An 18,460-nucleotide genomic window follows, 5' to 3' on the forward strand; every position below is an offset into this window, starting at 1 on the left:
CACCTACCTCTCTCCAGTCCAGATATTTGATTTTTTAGGGTGCTTTTCTCATGTCCTGCCTCAACTCTTTTCTCCTCTGCAATACGCAGCTTATTCTGGAGAACATCTCTAACTTTGTTCAGCTTTGAGATTTCAAGGCGCATCTGAGCCACTTCATCATCTCTGATCTACAGAACAGCAACAAGGAAAAGGGAGAGAAAATATCCACAGAAAGAAAATGCCGTGCTTGGTATATACTTATTCCATGATACTCAGGAAGCAAAGGTATAAGTGTTGTGGGTCACCTGAGAGAAGAAAATCAGCTAATTGAACAATATTAAAAATAATTTCAACAAAGCCAGCTAGGGCAAGGAAAATTATAATCAAATCTTATGCTTTAGGGCTGAAGATGATAAATGAAGAATCCCCAGCTGCAAACCTCACACAGCACTACCCAATTAGTCCTGCAGATTAAACACGGGCAGCTCTAATTTACTTTTAAGTATTAGGGATAGTGGCTGTGATGAGAAAGATATCTGTAGTGTGATCTGGTTGCATTTCCCTATTAGCAGGTATCAGTTATCTCCACCTCTTTTATAACCTACAGCTTTAAAGAAAAAGCAAAATGTAAAGTTGGTCTCATTTGCTATACAATCAGAGGAGAAAATAATCAATCAAAACACTGCATAAAAGTTAAGGAACTGGTTACCAGGAAACACAACAAATAATCACAACAGAAATTTCTCTCTTTCCTTTTAAGAAGTAAATATAACTTTCTTGTATAATTCAGTGCCACTGTTAGGTTTTAAAGCCATCACAGAAAACAATGTCCCACTTACAGCCTCAGATACTGACTCTTTAAGATGGTGAATCCTTCTATGTGAGTATCCTCTGGGAGGATGTGAATCTCCTCAATTCTTACTGTCAGTAACCTTCAAGAGATTTATGAATACTTTCACAGTTCAGGTTGCCTAAAACCATAATGGAGGCACTCAGCACACTGCAGGATGAAACTGTAAGCCCAGTGCCTACAAAAAGGGCATCTCAGATCACGACTGGGGCTCTTAGGAGCTTTAGCAATTTGCTTAATTACAAATTGGGGAGCATCTTCTATTTTTTTGTTCCCAGAGGGGAAGAGGTCCATGTGCGTGGCTCTACAAGTTCCATCAACTTTTCCTGAAGTTAAGATTAGATCATAGAATCAAAATCCTCCTTTTGACATTCTAGAGCCCCAAATGCAAGTCACATTTGAACACATTGTTTGTAAAGTTTTAAGCAATGATAGTATTGCTAGAAGTAATGATAAAACCAGATAACTTGAAAATGACAGTAATTTGTTTCTCAAATAGGTAAGAAAAATACTCTCCAGTCTGTCTAGTAAAACACAACAGAAAACAAGCTCTTACCATTAAGGATCCAAATAACAATCTTCTGTGTTATCTTAGTTAGGAACTGAGCTTTTAATCTGTCAATGGTTAGGTTTTGTCATTCCGACTAACAGTTCCCATTTAAAAAAAAAAAAAGCAAAAACAAACCCAAAAAACCTCTCTATTGGCAAACAACATTTTTATTTAGGTGGATTGGCTATACTTGACTAAACCTTGATAATATAATGATTTTCTACCTGAATTTTCCAATGTTTAGTGTTTTAACACCAATGATGATACAAAATGCAAGATATGGTAGACAGAGTAATAACATCTAACACTTATACATTATCCTTTATCACAAATGCTCTCAAAGTACCCTAAAAATTGTATGCAGGAAGCATTTAATCCTTCCCCAAGTGAAACTCACCTGCTTTTGAGTGGTATAAAACAACTGTTAAACAATGTAAAGACAGGCAAGAAAACCATTCAGATTGGAAAGTAAACACCACCTTCATTACTTATATTTGACTTCCCTAACTGATACTGTGCAGGTGAAATTTTAGTGTTGGAAGCAACTCCTTCCAGTGGAAGCTATCCAGGACATTGTCGTTATAATTTATTACCATTTTTCAATGGGTTTTGGCAACATTCAGATTATGTTAATCACTGTAAGAAATAAAGTTGTGGCTCGTATCTGAAAGTCTCACAATCAAAAAAAAGACCTCATGCTTGTCAAAAGCACCATACGTCCTTTATGAACATAGTGCATTGAGCATTTTGCTTTACGTGTTTCGTGAAACACAGCTCCTCCAGCAGGACAGGTGCTACACTGTCAGGTGATAAGGTTGGAGACTGCACCATGGTATGGCCACAGAAAGAATGGCATCAAGTGACAGCCAGATCTACTCCTAAATACTCCTCAGATTTCCCCCAGAACTAACCACAGGGAGCTATCAGTACAAGAACTGAGGTCATCCCTGTCCTAGGTGGTAAGGCTGCAGTCAGTGATCCAGCTGATAGGATGCGTGCACCTTCTGGTACTTACCTTCAGTTCTGCTGTCTTGTGCTGGATGTCCTGCATCACTTCTTCAAACACCACACTGTGCTGCTCACTCTCTTGCATAAGCTTAGTATTTCTCATCTGCAGTTGCTCAAGTTCCTTACTAGCTTTTTCATTCAAGATCTGTTAGATTAAAGAACAATCCTATTAATTCTTTTTAATCTCATTACAATATCTACATATACATGAAGACAGAACCTTCCATCTCCCCAGGAGATAAAAGCTGCTACAGATTGTTGTCTGCTTAAAAGCCACTCTTCATTGCTGATGAAATTACTAATGTGAAATATGATGCATGTTCATATTGACTAGGGGAAATGATAATTTCTAATGAATAACAGCCAGTGTATTTTTTTTTCCTGGGAGTTTAGCAGGTCTCTCTTGCAGGTGGTAGATAAATATTTTACTTCTTCTTAGGTATTTGGCAAGCATCATATAACACAACTTGCTACATATAATTACTGAAAATGAGTATGAGATTCAAATTACTTCAATCAGCAGAGGGCAGGGGAGTTGTGTTTCTTAGCAAGCAAATACTACATTAATGTGCTGACAACATTTCTCTGGGTACATGGTTTGCTGAGAGCAGAACACAACCATTTTCCTCTCTAATTTGTCTTCAGTCAAAAGCCCGCAACAGCAGTTTCATGATTTCTATGGAGAACATATACTTCATGCTGGAGCTGCCAGTCTTCTGCTCTAACTTACTTGCCCTAATTATTATATTATATATATATATAAAAAATATAATTATTATATCTAAATTACCCGCCCTAGCACATATTACTCCATAAGTGAGGAAAGAACAACCATCATATTTTTCATTTCAAACATTAATGTGTGATAAACTGATGAAGTTAATAGGTACTATTCCCTTAACAAACATTAGAGAAGTGGAATCTCCCTCTTCTGAAAGCATACAGAAGTGAAGAGAATGTAAAAACAGGGAGTACTGTTTCTTGTGTTGCAGATGTCAGGATAACACTGTGTTTCAGGTGATATTTTGTTGACACTTGGACATGGGTGGGATGAAGCCTACAGTAGCTATATCAAACCACCTTCACTGTCATGCAAGCAAGAATATTTTATTAGAAATTTCAGTGGAACAAGAGCAGGCATAACAATCAACTACATTTCAATTGAGAAACAATAACCCAATGACATTGCAATAGCTGGGTCACCTTCTCTTGCAGATCTCTACCCCGACTCTTGCACAGTTAGACAGCCTGGGTTTTGGACACACTTTTTAGAAAAGACAGTGCAGGACCTTCACAGACACCTTCGGGCCAGCACAGGCAACAAAGACAGTGCAGTAGTCTGGTTAATTAACCCAGGCACAGTACTTTATGTGAACCATTAGTTTCCAGGATAGATTAGACAATTGAATGCCCCTGAAATCTGCATTTAGAAAGGCTGAAAGGTACTACAGAAAGGAGGAAGAAAAATGGAAGAGAACCAGGAATTTTAGATATCCTATTTAAAAACAATGTCATTGTGCTGGAAGATCATGGAGCTGCCCTCAAAAGTTGCATCTAATCAGTGATATTCAGAGAAATAATCAAGTTTTCTCTGTATTGCTTTATGTGAAGAATTTTACTAAGACTCTGTGTTGACCAAAAATCATCAGACATCTACCTTCACAAATTCAAGGACCTGAAGGGAAGAAACAGCCACAAAAGTCATAAATTTACAAGATACACATAACTCCCAAGGAACTTTCCCTTGAGGTAGGACTGTTTTACAGTGATGAGATGTCCCCTGCCATTTACAGAAATTGCTTCTCTGAAAGTTTCTCAAAGTCAGGGGAAATGGACTGAAAACCTGAAAATTCAAACACTTGCAGAACATTATGTTAGGACATTTCCAGATAAAGTTTTTAGAAACAGAATGGGGAAAATCAATAAAAAAAGTTTATGAAGACAGTTCCCTGCCCTTTCACAGAAACTCTCCCACAAGCTTGAGAGGTAGATAAAAATTATTGTGACAGAGAAGAAAGAAGAAATTGGAGGTAAAATGACTTCACCAATGCCACTACAGTCAACCAGTGGCAAAACTGGCAATATACATCGAAGTCCAACCTGGCAATCTCCTGTTACTATCATAAGATCATCCATGCGCTTCACAGACTTTGTCTCATTTGCTGTGATCTTTTCAAGATGATCTCTAACCATATCATTGCGATCCACTACTGATTTCTGTGAAGAAATCAATCTGAAATCTGTCAGCAAGCTTTACGAATTTATTTATTAGTAAAGCAATATTTATTTAAAAAAATAAATATCTATTAAAATTTATTGACTTATAAATATCCCTCCATCTCCCTTCAGGAAAATCAATTTTCTTCTTATTTTGACATCTAACCCTAACCTTAGACCTGATGAATACAGTGTGCCATGTACCCTACCTTTTGCTCTTTTAGATGCTGTTCCATTTTCTGTTGTTCCTCCTTGTTCTTCTGTATACGTTGCTGTAAATTCTTGATCTCAGCTTGTTTTTTACCTATTTCATCTTGAAGACTTTTCAGCTCCTTCTCCATTTTTTCTTTCTTTCGAGCCTCTCGTGATACCTCATTCTGACGTAGCTGCATTTCTAGCTGAAGCTGTAATTATAGAAAAGATAAAAGTTTCAAGTTCTGCTGCCTTTTATTTAGGAAAACAAGGCCTCTCACCTCTTCTTCTACTATGCTTGATTTGGAAAACAACAACCTCTATACAACTGTACCCACTACTACAAGGAATATGCCAGATCTTCTCAGAAGTAAATAAGTAAACAAAAAATCCTGCATGGGAGAACCTATTTATTGATGACAAGAATTTGTTAAGCACCAGTCAGTTCACTCACACAGAAGGGTCTGATACAGTTCAGACATAAAAGCATTCCTCTGGAAATGCAATCGCACAAATGTATTTGCAGTTGTAAGTTACTTGCAAAATGGTACTTTCTGAATGCAGCATAAAAACTACTTTGGGCTTGATGTTATATTGCAAAGATTCTTATTTTGATGTTTCTCTCTCACCAGCAGAAACACTTATTACACCTATAGTAAAGAGAGGAAAGAGAAAGAGGAGCTTTCTCTCATATCTAATAGACTGTCTTGTGACTTCTGCTGTCTGTCTCCCAAAAATATGATGGAGCAGAATCAACAGAGGGGAGACACAGGGGGTTGATCCACATGGAAATATTCAGTTCAGCCAGGGACCAGCAATTGAAAGATGTTCTTCACTTAAAGATTCCTCTCCCTCTGAGCCCACAAATGAATAGTTGCCAGAACTGACAGGGTCTTCAACACGATCTTCAAAAAGACATTGTCATTTAAGCAGTCTGAAGTGGAGAATAATTTCATACTGGGGGAATGGGAGGTGGTTACAAATGCTGTAACATTCCCATAAATTTAAGGGCTGATGAAGTGAGTATCAAAAGATTAAGGCTGGCAAGATTCACTAAGTTTTGACGGGAGTTTCAATCCTCTCTCTTTTCTCCCATGCCCACAATGCTGTCAGAAAATGAAGGATTTATATTCTCTTGTAATACATTCCCAACCATCTGCGTTAGAAACAGAAATGGGTTCTATGCATGAAACCTCATTTGATCATTACTTTCCTAAATGTGATTAATTAAAACTTGTAAGCTAAATGCTGCTTTTATCTCTTTTCTGTTCTTTGTTTAAGTGTGCATTTCTGCCTTTCTCCTGTTGTCTTGCTCCAGCCCTTATTTATATTCTGCTTTATATTCTTTTATTCATCATTATTATGTTTTTCTATTTTGATGCATTAGAGTTCTGTATCCCATCTTCCATCCTTTTGTACTTTCTCTCCATTCAGTGGGTATCCTATTGATCTGCAGTCTTCTATATCTCCAGCTACTATACACATTTAAAGGGAGCTATACATATTGATCAGTAAAGAAATATCTACTCAGATGGTCAGAAAAACAGAGAATCTAACTTAAAGAGGAGACAAAAAAGTAAAGCTTAGATGCAATATGATTGCTCTCTATAGACACTGGTGAGGTGAAAAATTATTTTAGCAGAAAAACAGTAGGCAAGAATCAGTGTGAAGAAGAAAGTAAGAGGCCTGTGACCATTAGAAAAGTGAGGTTCTGGAAAAGCTTCCTGTAAGTAGCAGGGGAGAAAACAGCCTAATTAGCTTTTAAGTCAGAATTTAATACATTCTTTAAAATTATGGTATGGCATCATATGACAACCACTGCCAACAGCAAGGGACCTAGAATCTCTGTTACAGGTCTATGCTCTAAATGGTTCTTTGGAGGCATAAGGATTTACAGTCCAGGAAAAAAAAAATTCCAGTATAAGAGAGAACTATGATTCAGGCAAAAGAACTTTGGCCTCATTTAGAGTATTGGAAAGCTATGGAAGCAGCTGGTACATGACAATACACTCTGCAAAGGGCACAAGGACATAGCCTAGAAGTAGAGAAAAATATAAAAATCATTCACATCAGACTCCTTTCTGAGCACTCCTGAAAATGTTTGAGATGTGAAAGAACAGGTAGCAGCATACCAGTCAATGGAGATCAATTGCAAGAGTGGAGAATGGTTCAGGACAAAGCCTAAAATCACCACCTGGTGATTTGTACAGACCTGTATAAGGGCTTCATCTGCCTCGTTTTTTGCCCTCTCTGCCTCCTGCTGCTGCTCTGTGGCTTGAGTTAGACTTTGACGTAACTTCACAACCTCTGACAAGAGTTGGTCTCGCTCCTTTGCTATCTCGTCTTTAAGTCTTATCAAATCCTGGATACTGAAAGCAAGGAAATAATAGTCAAGCAGTGTCACAGGCCCCTTCTGTTCTTCCTCCTATGTCAGAGAAAGATCTTTTGTGAGAAACAGTCTAGAAGTAATTTGTTTCATTTTAAACTCCTCTTGGATTAAGGCTCTGCTGGTCAATTGAATTATATGTTCTATCTACTGTGGTCATAGCTACCCTCAACACAGGCAGCTTTAAAAGCTAACCTAGTCCAATAAATCACTTTTTTCTTGTTATATCACAACCTCATGGGTCTGAAGAAACCTTTCGTTTCCCAAAAAGGTAACAGGGAACAAAATCCCTTCTTCTCCACTGGTTGCAAAATTACTTGTGGACCAAAAATGTCACATTGTTGTAACCGGTCTCTCTGCAGCTTACCTGACTGGGCACCTAACTGGGTTATGTCTTACAGTCACCTAATGGAAGAATAAAACATACTCGCTGTTTGGACACATTTACATTCTGAAAGAAAGTCCAAACCGTGGCGGCTCAAGCTCAACCTTAAAACCCAGCCTTACAGTTCTAAAAGACTATAAGACTGAAAATCTGCAAAGGAGTTGTCTAGTCCCATGGCCTTGTTACTGGACACAGTATTTAAGTTTGCAACTGGAGGGCAATGCACAGGGAAATTTAAGAAGAAATGGTGAGCAGGCAGGTCTCAGCAGCCTGGACAGCAGCTGGAAATGGCTGGAATGAGGTCCCGGCACAGTAACAGCTCCTGGCTCTTGCAGGAAAATGCAATAAGCAGCCACAGAGAGCTGCCTTTAGGTTGAGTTATGCTAAGGGAAGGCTTAGCGACCAAGCTTTTAGATTCAAGGAAACCTGTTACACAGGTCCAGAACATGTCAGGGCCAAAAGGTGAGGGAGTGGATTTCTCATGCATGCAGGTGGTTTATGTGCTGGCACATTGCTCGGATGGGAAACATTTGAGCACGCTAAAGGGCTTGCTCACAGACGCGAGTCTAGGTTATGCACCCTGGATGCTCAATGCGCAGGGAAATGAGCATGCCCCATAGTATCCTGAATATCCAGTATAAATAAATACCTTACACGGTGTGAAAATTCCAAGCCAGAACCAGCTGGGCCAACCATCAGCAATCTCAATAAAAAGTGCACAGGTCATAGGGTCGATGTACTTAATCTCATCTTTGAGTTTACACTTAATTTTACAGCATAGGCACAGCTTGAGGACCTGATACTACAAACACTAGCTTTTGGAGGGCTTTTCACCAGCTCCTGAGGATCATTATTATTTGCACACTGTAGCAGCTAGAGGCTCCACCTGAGAGTACGTCTCTCTACACAGAAGTATTCAGTAAAAAACCCTCATAGTCTTGAAAATTTATAAATACAAAATACGAACAAGAATACCGACAGTGATAACGCCTTATAACAGATCTGGGAACAGAAGAGAAATGAAGTCTCCTGCTTCCTTGACTTAGCTACTTGACCCTGCTGCCATCACATGTAAAAATGTTGACAGGATCCTATTCTCAAAGACAAAGCATGCTGAAATTCTAGTCAGATAAAACAATATGACAAATACTGACTAAGTGCATATTATTGATTTTTATTTGATCTCTCGGCTTCATCCAATGCTGAACAAACTCGTTCAGATCCTGATTCTGTACTTGGTCACTGTATAAACACATAGACAAATAAATGTGCACTCATGAGAAAAGTAAAAGGCAGAAAAGACCTCTCTTTCAGTTTTCCAGTGTCTTTGTAGTGTTTAAATGGCTAAACAAGGTGTAGAATGATAGAAAATCAGATCAGGCTCTCCCTCTCCCCTGGGAAAACTTACTTGGACTCCTGTCCCACAGACATTCCAGACCCTTGTTCCACTAAATGGGTTAGGCGTGTAATTTCTTTTTGCAGTGAATCAATCGTTTCCTTTGCTTTCTCTTCCTTTTCAGAGGCTGCATCTACCATTTTCCAGGCCTTTTCAATCTCCTAGGAACAAAATGGAAAACATTTACATAAATTAAATTAGGTTGAAAATGAACAACAAATGAAAAATTAATTGACTCCCATTTTGGTTAATTAAGAAAATAGATTTTTATGCCTTTTCATGCTTAAATTCACAACAGTTTTCTTCACCAGTTGACTTTTCTCTTGAATGAGCATAGAGCAAACATTTTGAGCCATTCAGGCTATGTTGATTTACACCACAAAACCTCTAATACATTTTCTTTAGCACATAGATCTGAACATTATCAAATCTCTATGAGGTTGTGGTCATGTCAGTCCCACTAGTATCTAAAAATTTACTGAAAATTCAGTGCCCACAAAGGTACCATCTATTTAAATAGCTCACTTATGTCTGTAAAAATCTTATTAACTGTTATGACAATGAACATACAATTTGATTTGGATGAGAAAAAGATGTTACTCTGGGCTTTTCTCCCTTCTTGTTGATTTTCATCTGTGAAGACCTATGGTATTTTGATTTTAACTGTATATTTAGATGAGCTATGATTCTCATGCCAAATTTCAGCACATGGAATTACTTGAATGATAGACTTGTGTGCTTCTTACAAGCCCAGGGTTTGATATCCACAAAGATAGGGGAGGAGTTTTCATTTGATTTTTAACTTCCTCTGCATCGCTTTCCCTCAAATCGGATCCTTAAGAATCAAGCAGCAGGCTTAATCCTTGCCAGGTTCAAAGCAAGCTCCTACCAGTTCTGAAATCCTACACAAAAAAAATGCATAAATTCAGAAAGCAACTGGACTAGAAAAAAAGTTCCCAAAGACTCAGTTAATAACGAAGATGCTTCTTTTGACACTAGAAGTCCCTGAGCTGCAAATCACAGCATGATGTCCTCTCTCTCATGCTCTTTTCTCAGCTGGCTCCTGGTGGAGTTCCGGACTTGATGGACTGGTACAGATTTAGACTCCACGTGTGGCTGTGCAGCTCCACATTAGATCTAGGGTCTCCCCAAGCAGAGCCAGGCAGAAGCATCACTACATCAGGCCATAATATCCCTTTCAACTCCTACTTGCATCATATGAAAGTGAGGCAGGGAAAAAAAATTAAAACACCTCCACAATGAAGAATATAAAATAATTTTGTTTATATCAAATTGTTTACAGCAGTTCTTTCTTGAAATTAACATCTCTGGTTCCAAATAAAACCACTATTTAACATTAAACTCAAAAAGATTACACCTGTATTATGGTATATTGTTAATATATTTATAGAACTCTTTTAAATCAAATAAATGTAATACTTAGCTGTTTACTGCCTAAATTAAAAATTCAAGCTATTGAACTAGCAGAAGTAACAGTCTACCAGAATTTGCTGATAATATGACACTAAATATAACTTATGTAGCCTCTTCAAACTGGAGAGGGAATACATTTTAATTTTATTTCTTCAACCAGTTCAGCATATCTAAATTTCAGAAACCATCTGGAACTTAAGGATCAAGAATGTTTGCTCTTCATTTTTTTCCCCAACCTATTAAAGAGTGAAACAGTGGGCTTTACTTGCTCAGAAATTGTGCAGGAAATTATAGTCAATTAAATTCACTACCTACAAACAGTATTTTCATTACTTAATAAATTGCTTGCTTCAAAATTTAGTTTGAAATATGTGCTTTTCACTTATGTCTCAAGCATATTTAAACAGTTTTAAATATTAAAGTCAATTTTTACATTTTATTCACTTTGAGTTCTAATTTCCATTCAAATGCAGCAATGATCACACATAAAGTATTAAGTATCATCTAGTAAATAATAAATTTTCATTCATTATTATCCTATGTAAAAATGTTCAATTCTGAGATTTAAATAAATGCACATTAGGCTGAAATAATGACATGAAGATATAGTGTATCATCTTGACTGTCAGAAAAGCATAAAATATAGCTGTAAATAAACATTTCAGATTTGCCAACCAATGAGAGGCAATCAACCTTTCTCTAGAAAAATGCAAATGGAAAATAAGATTAAAACTGATTACTTAAATCAAAGCTTCCTGCTGGCTGATTAGACTGTGATTAAAATTGGTGAACTAAATCATTACGATTGGAGTTTTAGGGGATAGAACTGGTGAAGAAAATCAATATGCCCTCTGAGAGGTCTTACTGGCTTCAGTGAGTATTTCGTTCTGATGTGTATTCGTAAAAGTGATTCCCTGAAGTCAACTAGGCCATCCAGATCAGGAGTGATTTCAGGTTACCCTAAGCTCTGTTTTTTTAACTTAATCTTGCTTTTGATGTGTAAAAGCAATTGTATTGAATTCATATTGATAAAACTATTTTTCAATAAAGTAAGCAGGCACATATGATGGCCTCATTAATAAGCAAAATCTAAATAAAAATTTGCTACTGACTTCAGTGTCAGCAAAACTGGGCTTCGTTGTAGTTGTTTCTTGGTTGTGTCTTTTACTTCGAATAGCGGACCAAGAGATTGCTTCCTTTAACTTCAAAAGTAAAGAGGAGGAAATTTTTGATGGTGGAAGCCTTCGCTGAAAAAATATTCACATTATTACTCAACAGAGAAGGAAACTGAAAGAATGCAGGGTGTCAGCATCACTGGGTAGCTGCAGTATACATGGTTAGGTAGGTAACGTGGATTGCGGTCTGTTGTATAATTAAGGACAGAAGTACACTGGATGTTTGCAGTCAGAATCATTCAAAAATTTCTGGGGAAGTACTGGAACTCTGGAAACTGTGAAGCAGAATTCATAAAGTGTGACTGCCTTACTTTGTTTCCACTGAATATCCCAAAAGATCACATCAGTTTCACTGAAAATTACTGAAATGCTTTCTTAGTATATTGGATTGATACCCTTGGGATTTGAAAACTTGGTTAATTCCAAGCAGGGCAGTACAAACTCCTATAAATTCCCTTTCTGGCATTCTTCCAATGCGGCCTTGTGGATCAGCATCCCTATCAATGAAAAAGAAAATTGTATTCCCTTGGTGTTCAGCTTGGCACTTTGCTCCTTTGATATGACTGTAAACAGCAGAGTATTGTTTCCAGTTTATTAAAACTACAAACCAGAGCACTGAACAACCACCAGACAGTTCACGGCTATTGATTATTATTGACCGGGGTCCTACCAGCCACTGATCTGTGTAGTTAACCCCTGCCCCTAAACAAATCCTACTGATTACAACCAGGCTTCACATGGAGAAAAAAAATTGCTTCTGCAATTTTTATTTCTATATGAAACAATGACCTAGAAGAGGAAGGCTGTACTCCCGTTACCCTGATGACCCATCAAGTCACCAAGATTTAGGGCCTTAATTTGAAGCAACTTTACCATTTTTACGGGAGCAGCACCACCAGGATTCTCCTATCTTTTATAAATCATGAAACAGTGGAACAGATTGTTTGTTTAATTTAGCATTGCAGAATCCCATCTTTGCTATTTCAGCACTTGAACTTTCCTCAACACTTGCCTTTGGCACTTGTGAAACACATTTTTTGAATGTTAGTTAAATTGTAGTGAAATACTACAGCTGTCATGGAACTTCCCTTCGGAAAGGAGAATAGCATGAAACATGAAGGTTGCACCAAACAAAACCCCAAACCGTGACACGAACATTTAAAAAAAAAATCCAAATAATTCCTGAACATTTAAGAGGAAGACTAATTTTCATAACCAAACTGAAAAAGTATCAGTGCTGTCTACTTGGCCCAGAGCACACCACTAGAACTGAAATGTCACGTGTTGCACATTGCACGTTATTTCTAATAGGATCATATTGTCAAGCAGCTTTTTCACTACAAAATCTATTAGCTGGTTCAATAGTAAGTGGTAACATTAAGCCATAACCTTGCCTGAGCTTCAAACCAGCTGCTGAAATTGGCAAGGCTCTTTTTTTTCCTACTCTTCCGCTCCTCAGTTTTATGACATTACTATGACAGTGTCTCCTCAGCTTGGGAACACCTTAAAGGATTGCCTCGACTACTGTTCACACTCAGAGTATTGCCATGTAATAGCAGAAGGAAAATTATAAGGACCATTGTGGTTCCTGACACCCACCTACCAGGTTTTGATTAGCAGCAGTGAAAATGAACAATATTTTCCATGCAGTTTTCCTCCTCCTTGAGGATGCTTGGACCTGTACTATGGGCTTGCAAGCCACCACCACAGGATGACTGCACTGCTATTTATATTTACTCTGAGTGTATTTTCTTCATAATCCTAAGGACAAGAAACTTCATTTCAAAGAGCTTCTATTTCTGTAGTGCTCATAGATCACTCTGGATTGCTGTACTGAATTTATTTTACTGGAACAAAACACTTTATTGTAAGGCGTGGAGGTTTCTCAACTAAATACTAAATTAAAGCCTGTCCAGGTACCACAGCCTAAGTTTTTAAACCATCAGAAAGAAAAAAGATCAAAATACAGTCTTTTCGCAGATCATTTTGCAGCTTTAAGTTTCTGGTAGTCAAACCTCACTGTACAGCTAAAAACATTGGCTGTTTTTAGCGAGTCGAGCGCTTTGATTTGACAGAGTTCAAATCAATAATAACAAAGAACACATCAGAGTAATTTGGTAGAAACACATTGAAAAGCTATATAGGATTTCTTTTAAAAAAACACTGTGAAACATTTATTTATATGAGCTGATGACACTTCCCAGGACTACAATCCATATTTCAGCAAGTGAGTAGATTTGTTAATGTTCTGGCAATAGGTAATATCTAAGCAGCCCTTCAAAAATATTAATGAATCAAAAACTCTATATCAAGTTGAAAAAGTGCTATTTTACAGAGGGAGAGCTTAAACAAAAACTATTAGTGGGTACTTGAAAGCTGATGGAGTTGTTCTAGTGCAAATAAAGACAGAATTTGACTGAGACCTCTAAAAATACCAGGCTGAGGAAAAAAAGTGTTGGTAGCAAAGCAGAGGTTAAAGAACCAGAGATGCCAGCTCTATACTTAGTCCTCCAGCTAGTTCTCTACATAAAAATAAAGTGTACTTGTAGATGCTTTTCTTATTACCATGCTTTTCATTAGCAATTTCAGATCATATTTAATTCTATTCAAAACTTTACCGTCTTCATTGATGATATAGTTTCCTGATCATCTTTAGTGAGCTTTGTGAGCGCAGCTACTTTGGATGAATTCACCACCAGCTCAGCATTCAGCTCCCTGCATTTCTCCATCAGACGCTTTTCATTTTCATGAGACTTCTTCATAACAGCATGGAGCTTCTCATATTCTATTCGGAATTTTTCCAGAGTTTGATCTCCTTTAAGTAGATTGATGACATCTTGGAACTCTTTTTCCAGTTCTTCAAATTCACTTTCTTCCAGATATGGTTTGCCAGACTTTTCCTGAATGAAATGAGATAGATCATCAACAAACATGAGGAATTCAACATCTCACTTATGACCCCAGAATACAAAAAAGCAATATACTGAGTGTGTAATAGCTACTAACAAATCATGACAAAATTTTCCGAAATAACGATTCTTTTGCTATCATGAGATGCACACCGCAGGCTATTTTTCAAACAGATCTCCTCCAATTTTACTGAAATAACTTTTGCTTTAACAGTCAGAGTTCCTGTAATTGAGTACTACAGCTACTTTAAAGATAGGTCTACAAAATATCATCATTGTGATAGTGTTTAAATAATGCATCAACTATTCAGGAAGCCCAGTATTTTAGCCTCAGTTCTCTCCAGTTCTCTGCACTCTAAAGTCTAATTAGTTTATGCTTTTTATGCAGACAGTGACAGCAAATCACTTGCAGATAAACATATCTGAAAGCTCCAGCAATGCCAATGCAAGCCAGTCCTTCCTCCACAGGTTATGCTACTGTTAAACCATTCACAGGGGACATTTTTGACCTAGCTCAGTTCTGATGCCAAATTTTGCCAGATCAGTTGCTGGACACCAAATTCCACCAATATTTTTCAAAACAGCTTTAAATCAGCCTCCATTATAGCCTTCAAGAGAACACAATCATACCAAGTGAAGGCAGCATGGCCCCTTCTCAGGAGGGAGCTTGACCTGCTAAACAGCAAGATAAGCCAGCCCATGGGATGCTTCATTCTGTCACAGATACATTGCTGCCATTACACAAGCTTGCTCAAAACTGACCAGAACGTCTCTACACTGCAATCTAAAATTTAGGCATATCCTTATAATCGCACCTCAGAGGTGGTCTCACTTGGCCAGGAACACAGCTCTCCTGTTAGCGCTGGCCATGGGTGCACAGGGAACCCCCTCGCAGAGGAGAGGCAGTGAGATGCACAGCTCCCGTAGCCTTACAAATTTCCCCCCAAAGCTCCCCCCTTAACCCATGGACTGCTATTTTAAAAATAGTTCAGGCCCTTACTTGCCAATTGAACACAAAGTTTAAATGTGAGAATTTTCACAATCCTAAAAAAAAAATAAATTTCGAGAGCAAAACAACACATTTCATTTGTTTCATTGTGTTTTTTTGGGGGGAAGTACATAAGTTCACGCTACCTGGAAGACCTGAAATTAAAAAAGTAAATACAGACCCTTGTGACTTGAAGGAAAGGTCAGGCTGCGCGACACATGAACGCAGAGACACCAGCTCCAAATCCCCCCTCCTTGCCAAGGCTCTTATTTGAGTTTGTTTGGTTTTGGTTTGGTTTGGTTTGGTTTTCTGTGTCAGAAACTTTGATGGGAAAACAGCAAAGGCAACTTGAGTATTAAAGCCCAGGCTCCTGTTGGCGCAGAAGGTCGGTGTGCATGGCAGGGCCCAAGTTTGGTGCGTGACCCCTTCAAACCTGCTCTGCCACTCATGGCAACAAATGTGGGTTTATTGCATCCTCTTCTCCAAAATCAAACCTTCGGTTTTGATCTCGTTTGCATTTGTGATCATAAATAGGGTTAAGGGCAGTTACAGCATATGGCGTGGGGGGGAGGGATATCACACACACAATCTAAAAAGTAGCAGGTGTTCCTAAAATTCAAATGTTACTACTGCCTGTGTGCAAGTAATTATTCCCTCCTACTTTTAGCACAGGATGTAATTGAGCCCCACTCACAACAGTAACTCGAGACATCAATACGGCATATAGACACAGGCGATATGTTGGGCTTATCCTGAGGTTCAGCGTCCGTCCTGCCCGAAACACAGGCGGGGAAGGGCGGCCGAGGGGGGTCTCACCTCAGCCATGCTGCCGGCGGGCTGGGGCCCGCGGGGGCCGGGCCGGGCTGGGCCGCTGCCGGAGCCGCTGCCGGTGCTCGGGCGGCCCGAGGCCGCGGCGCTGCAGAGGCCGCCACGCCGTAACGTGGCAACGGCGGCGGGCGGGGCGGGGCGCCGGGGCCGCCTGAGGGGCCGTTGTGGCCGCGGGGCGCCCGTAGGGCCCGGCGGGCTCCGTGTGCGGGCCGTGGAAGGCCGGGAGCTGCTCCGTGGGCCGAGCAGCGGGGTCGGCAGCTCGGCAGGAAAACCAAACGTCCCCTCAAGGCACGGAGGGAAGCAGGGTCGGTCCTGTGGAAGGAAATAATTGGAGATTTCTGCGGGCTCGGGGCACGAATTGCATGTGGCGTCCGGCTCCTGCCACCTCATTGCACCCAACTGTTGACGTGCGAATATGTGGTACCAGCCAAGGCGCAGAGCAAGGGAACGCGGGACGGGCTCTGCGCTTGAGGAGCTGTGCTCAAGCATCATCTGCTGCTGCTCGCTCTCAGATAACCCTCCAAACAGTTGTTTTTATCTCTGTGGGGTCACAAATGGCTTCATCCGACAGATTTTTAGAGCAGGGAATGTATTGTACCCTGTGTACACTCCCCAACAGAGTGGATGTTGGTTGTGACCTTAAAGTTCAGCTTGAAACTAATAATAACGATGGAAAACTTCTTCTCTTCCTGGTTTAATGAAGCCTGAATTGTAATGCTTCGTTTTATTGATTATGTGGCAAAACAGGCAATTTCAAATGGATGCTTTCAAATGGTCTGCTTTTACCATTAGAACTGGAGAATAATACGTATTTTATAATGTATTCTCTATATGTATGATTTAATTTACAAAATGTCCTACAGGCCGAAACATAGTTTCAATCGTTTCAAAGCACACATCTAATTAAAAAAAAAATCAATAAGGTTCCTTTTATAAGTTTTGTACTCTTTTTTTTCCTCACTTTCTTTTGTACTGATGTTTCTTACATAATAAAGAATGAAGACGATAATGATAAATTCCCTGATTCTAGGATTTCAGATTCTCACGAGGAGCAAACTTTTAGACCTTTAAACCAAAACAGCTGTGCATGTAAAGAAATATCAAAAGGTATTACTTTAATTTTCCTGGCAAAACGTCGCTGGAGGAAGGGGATATGATCAGAATTTTTTTAAAAATATATGATAAACCAACAAACTTCAAATTTACATCTTAAACATAACCTTGACATTTTTTGTACTCTTTCTTACATCTTTAACAAAAAAACAGGAGTGGAAACTCAAGAAGGGAGATGGTTACCTTTGTGCTTTAGGTTCATATTTGCACTCGTGGGTGACAGCATAAATGTGTCCAAAAATGATACCCATTTATCGAAGCATTCCCATGAGCTGCTGTTTTTCAAACTCCTGGTGATTTGTGTCCTGTGAGACCCTCTGAGGGTGACTATATGGGCTGGTCTTAATGAAAAGTGCCATTTGCGGCGAATTCATTCAAATTCGACGAGGTCACCGTCGGGGTAGCTGCAGCTAACTACAGCGCAGACACAGCAGGGTGACTCTGTTAGGAGTCCATGACAACTCATGCTAATGCCCATTTTTGATAAGCCAGACACCATGCCTTAAAACATCACAACTCACAGAGCGTAGTTTTAAGTGCTAACAGGACACAAATCTGTGACAAGACACAAATATTTACCTTGAGTTAATTCTGCAACAAACCTACAGAATGCCTCAACAAGTTCATGACTGAGGATCTGGACTGACATTCAGGAGGACATCTGGGTTTCTGACCTCAGCAACAATTTCCCGTAGCTTGGGACCAGCCACTTAAGATTCCCTGTGCTTTATATTCGTCAGTAAAGTGGAAATAACCACATCTGCCTTCCTGCAATAGTGTTGTGACTCTCATGGCTATAAATGATGTGCTTTGTGTCACAGAGTGAACCTCTAGGCAAGATGGAGCTCTGGAAGTGGGATCACTTTTCAATGCTCCCTTTTAAGCTGAGCCTATGTTCCCAGCTCTGGGAAAACCTTTCTGCTGGTAAAGCAAAAAACTCCCACAGCCATAGAAGTAGAAAAAAATAAATAAATAAATCGTCTTAAGTAAAAATAAATAAATAAATCTTAATTAACAGCAGGGACAAGCCAGACCCCAAAAGTTTCTGTT

The 18,460-nt window shown here is 39.1% G+C and overlaps 1 protein-coding gene across 1 annotated transcript in view; it reads right to left on the minus strand.

The window, feature by feature from the left end:
* The window catches only part of CFAP58 (cilia and flagella associated protein 58), a 56,847-nt gene extending 40,160 nt beyond the window's left edge, over positions 1-16,687 (minus strand). The window contains exons 1-7 of the mRNA XM_065639006.1: positions 16,286-16,687; positions 14,191-14,472; positions 8,976-9,124; positions 7,009-7,165; positions 4,814-5,008; positions 2,395-2,532; positions 8-167 (exon numbers count right to left, since the gene is read on the minus strand). Of these exons, the coding sequence (XP_065495078.1) occupies positions 8-167; positions 2,395-2,532; positions 4,814-5,008; positions 7,009-7,165; positions 8,976-9,124; positions 14,191-14,472; positions 16,286-16,687 (1,483 nt within the window). The remainder of the gene's footprint in view (positions 1-7; positions 168-2,394; positions 2,533-4,813; positions 5,009-7,008; positions 7,166-8,975; positions 9,125-14,190; positions 14,473-16,285) is intronic.
* Positions 16,688-18,460: the final 1,773 nt, after the last annotated feature.

This window comes from Caloenas nicobarica, chromosome 7, assembly GCF_036013445.1.
Source record: "Caloenas nicobarica isolate bCalNic1 chromosome 7, bCalNic1.hap1, whole genome shotgun sequence".
Classification (NCBI taxonomy): Eukaryota; Metazoa; Chordata; class Aves; order Columbiformes; family Columbidae; genus Caloenas; species Caloenas nicobarica.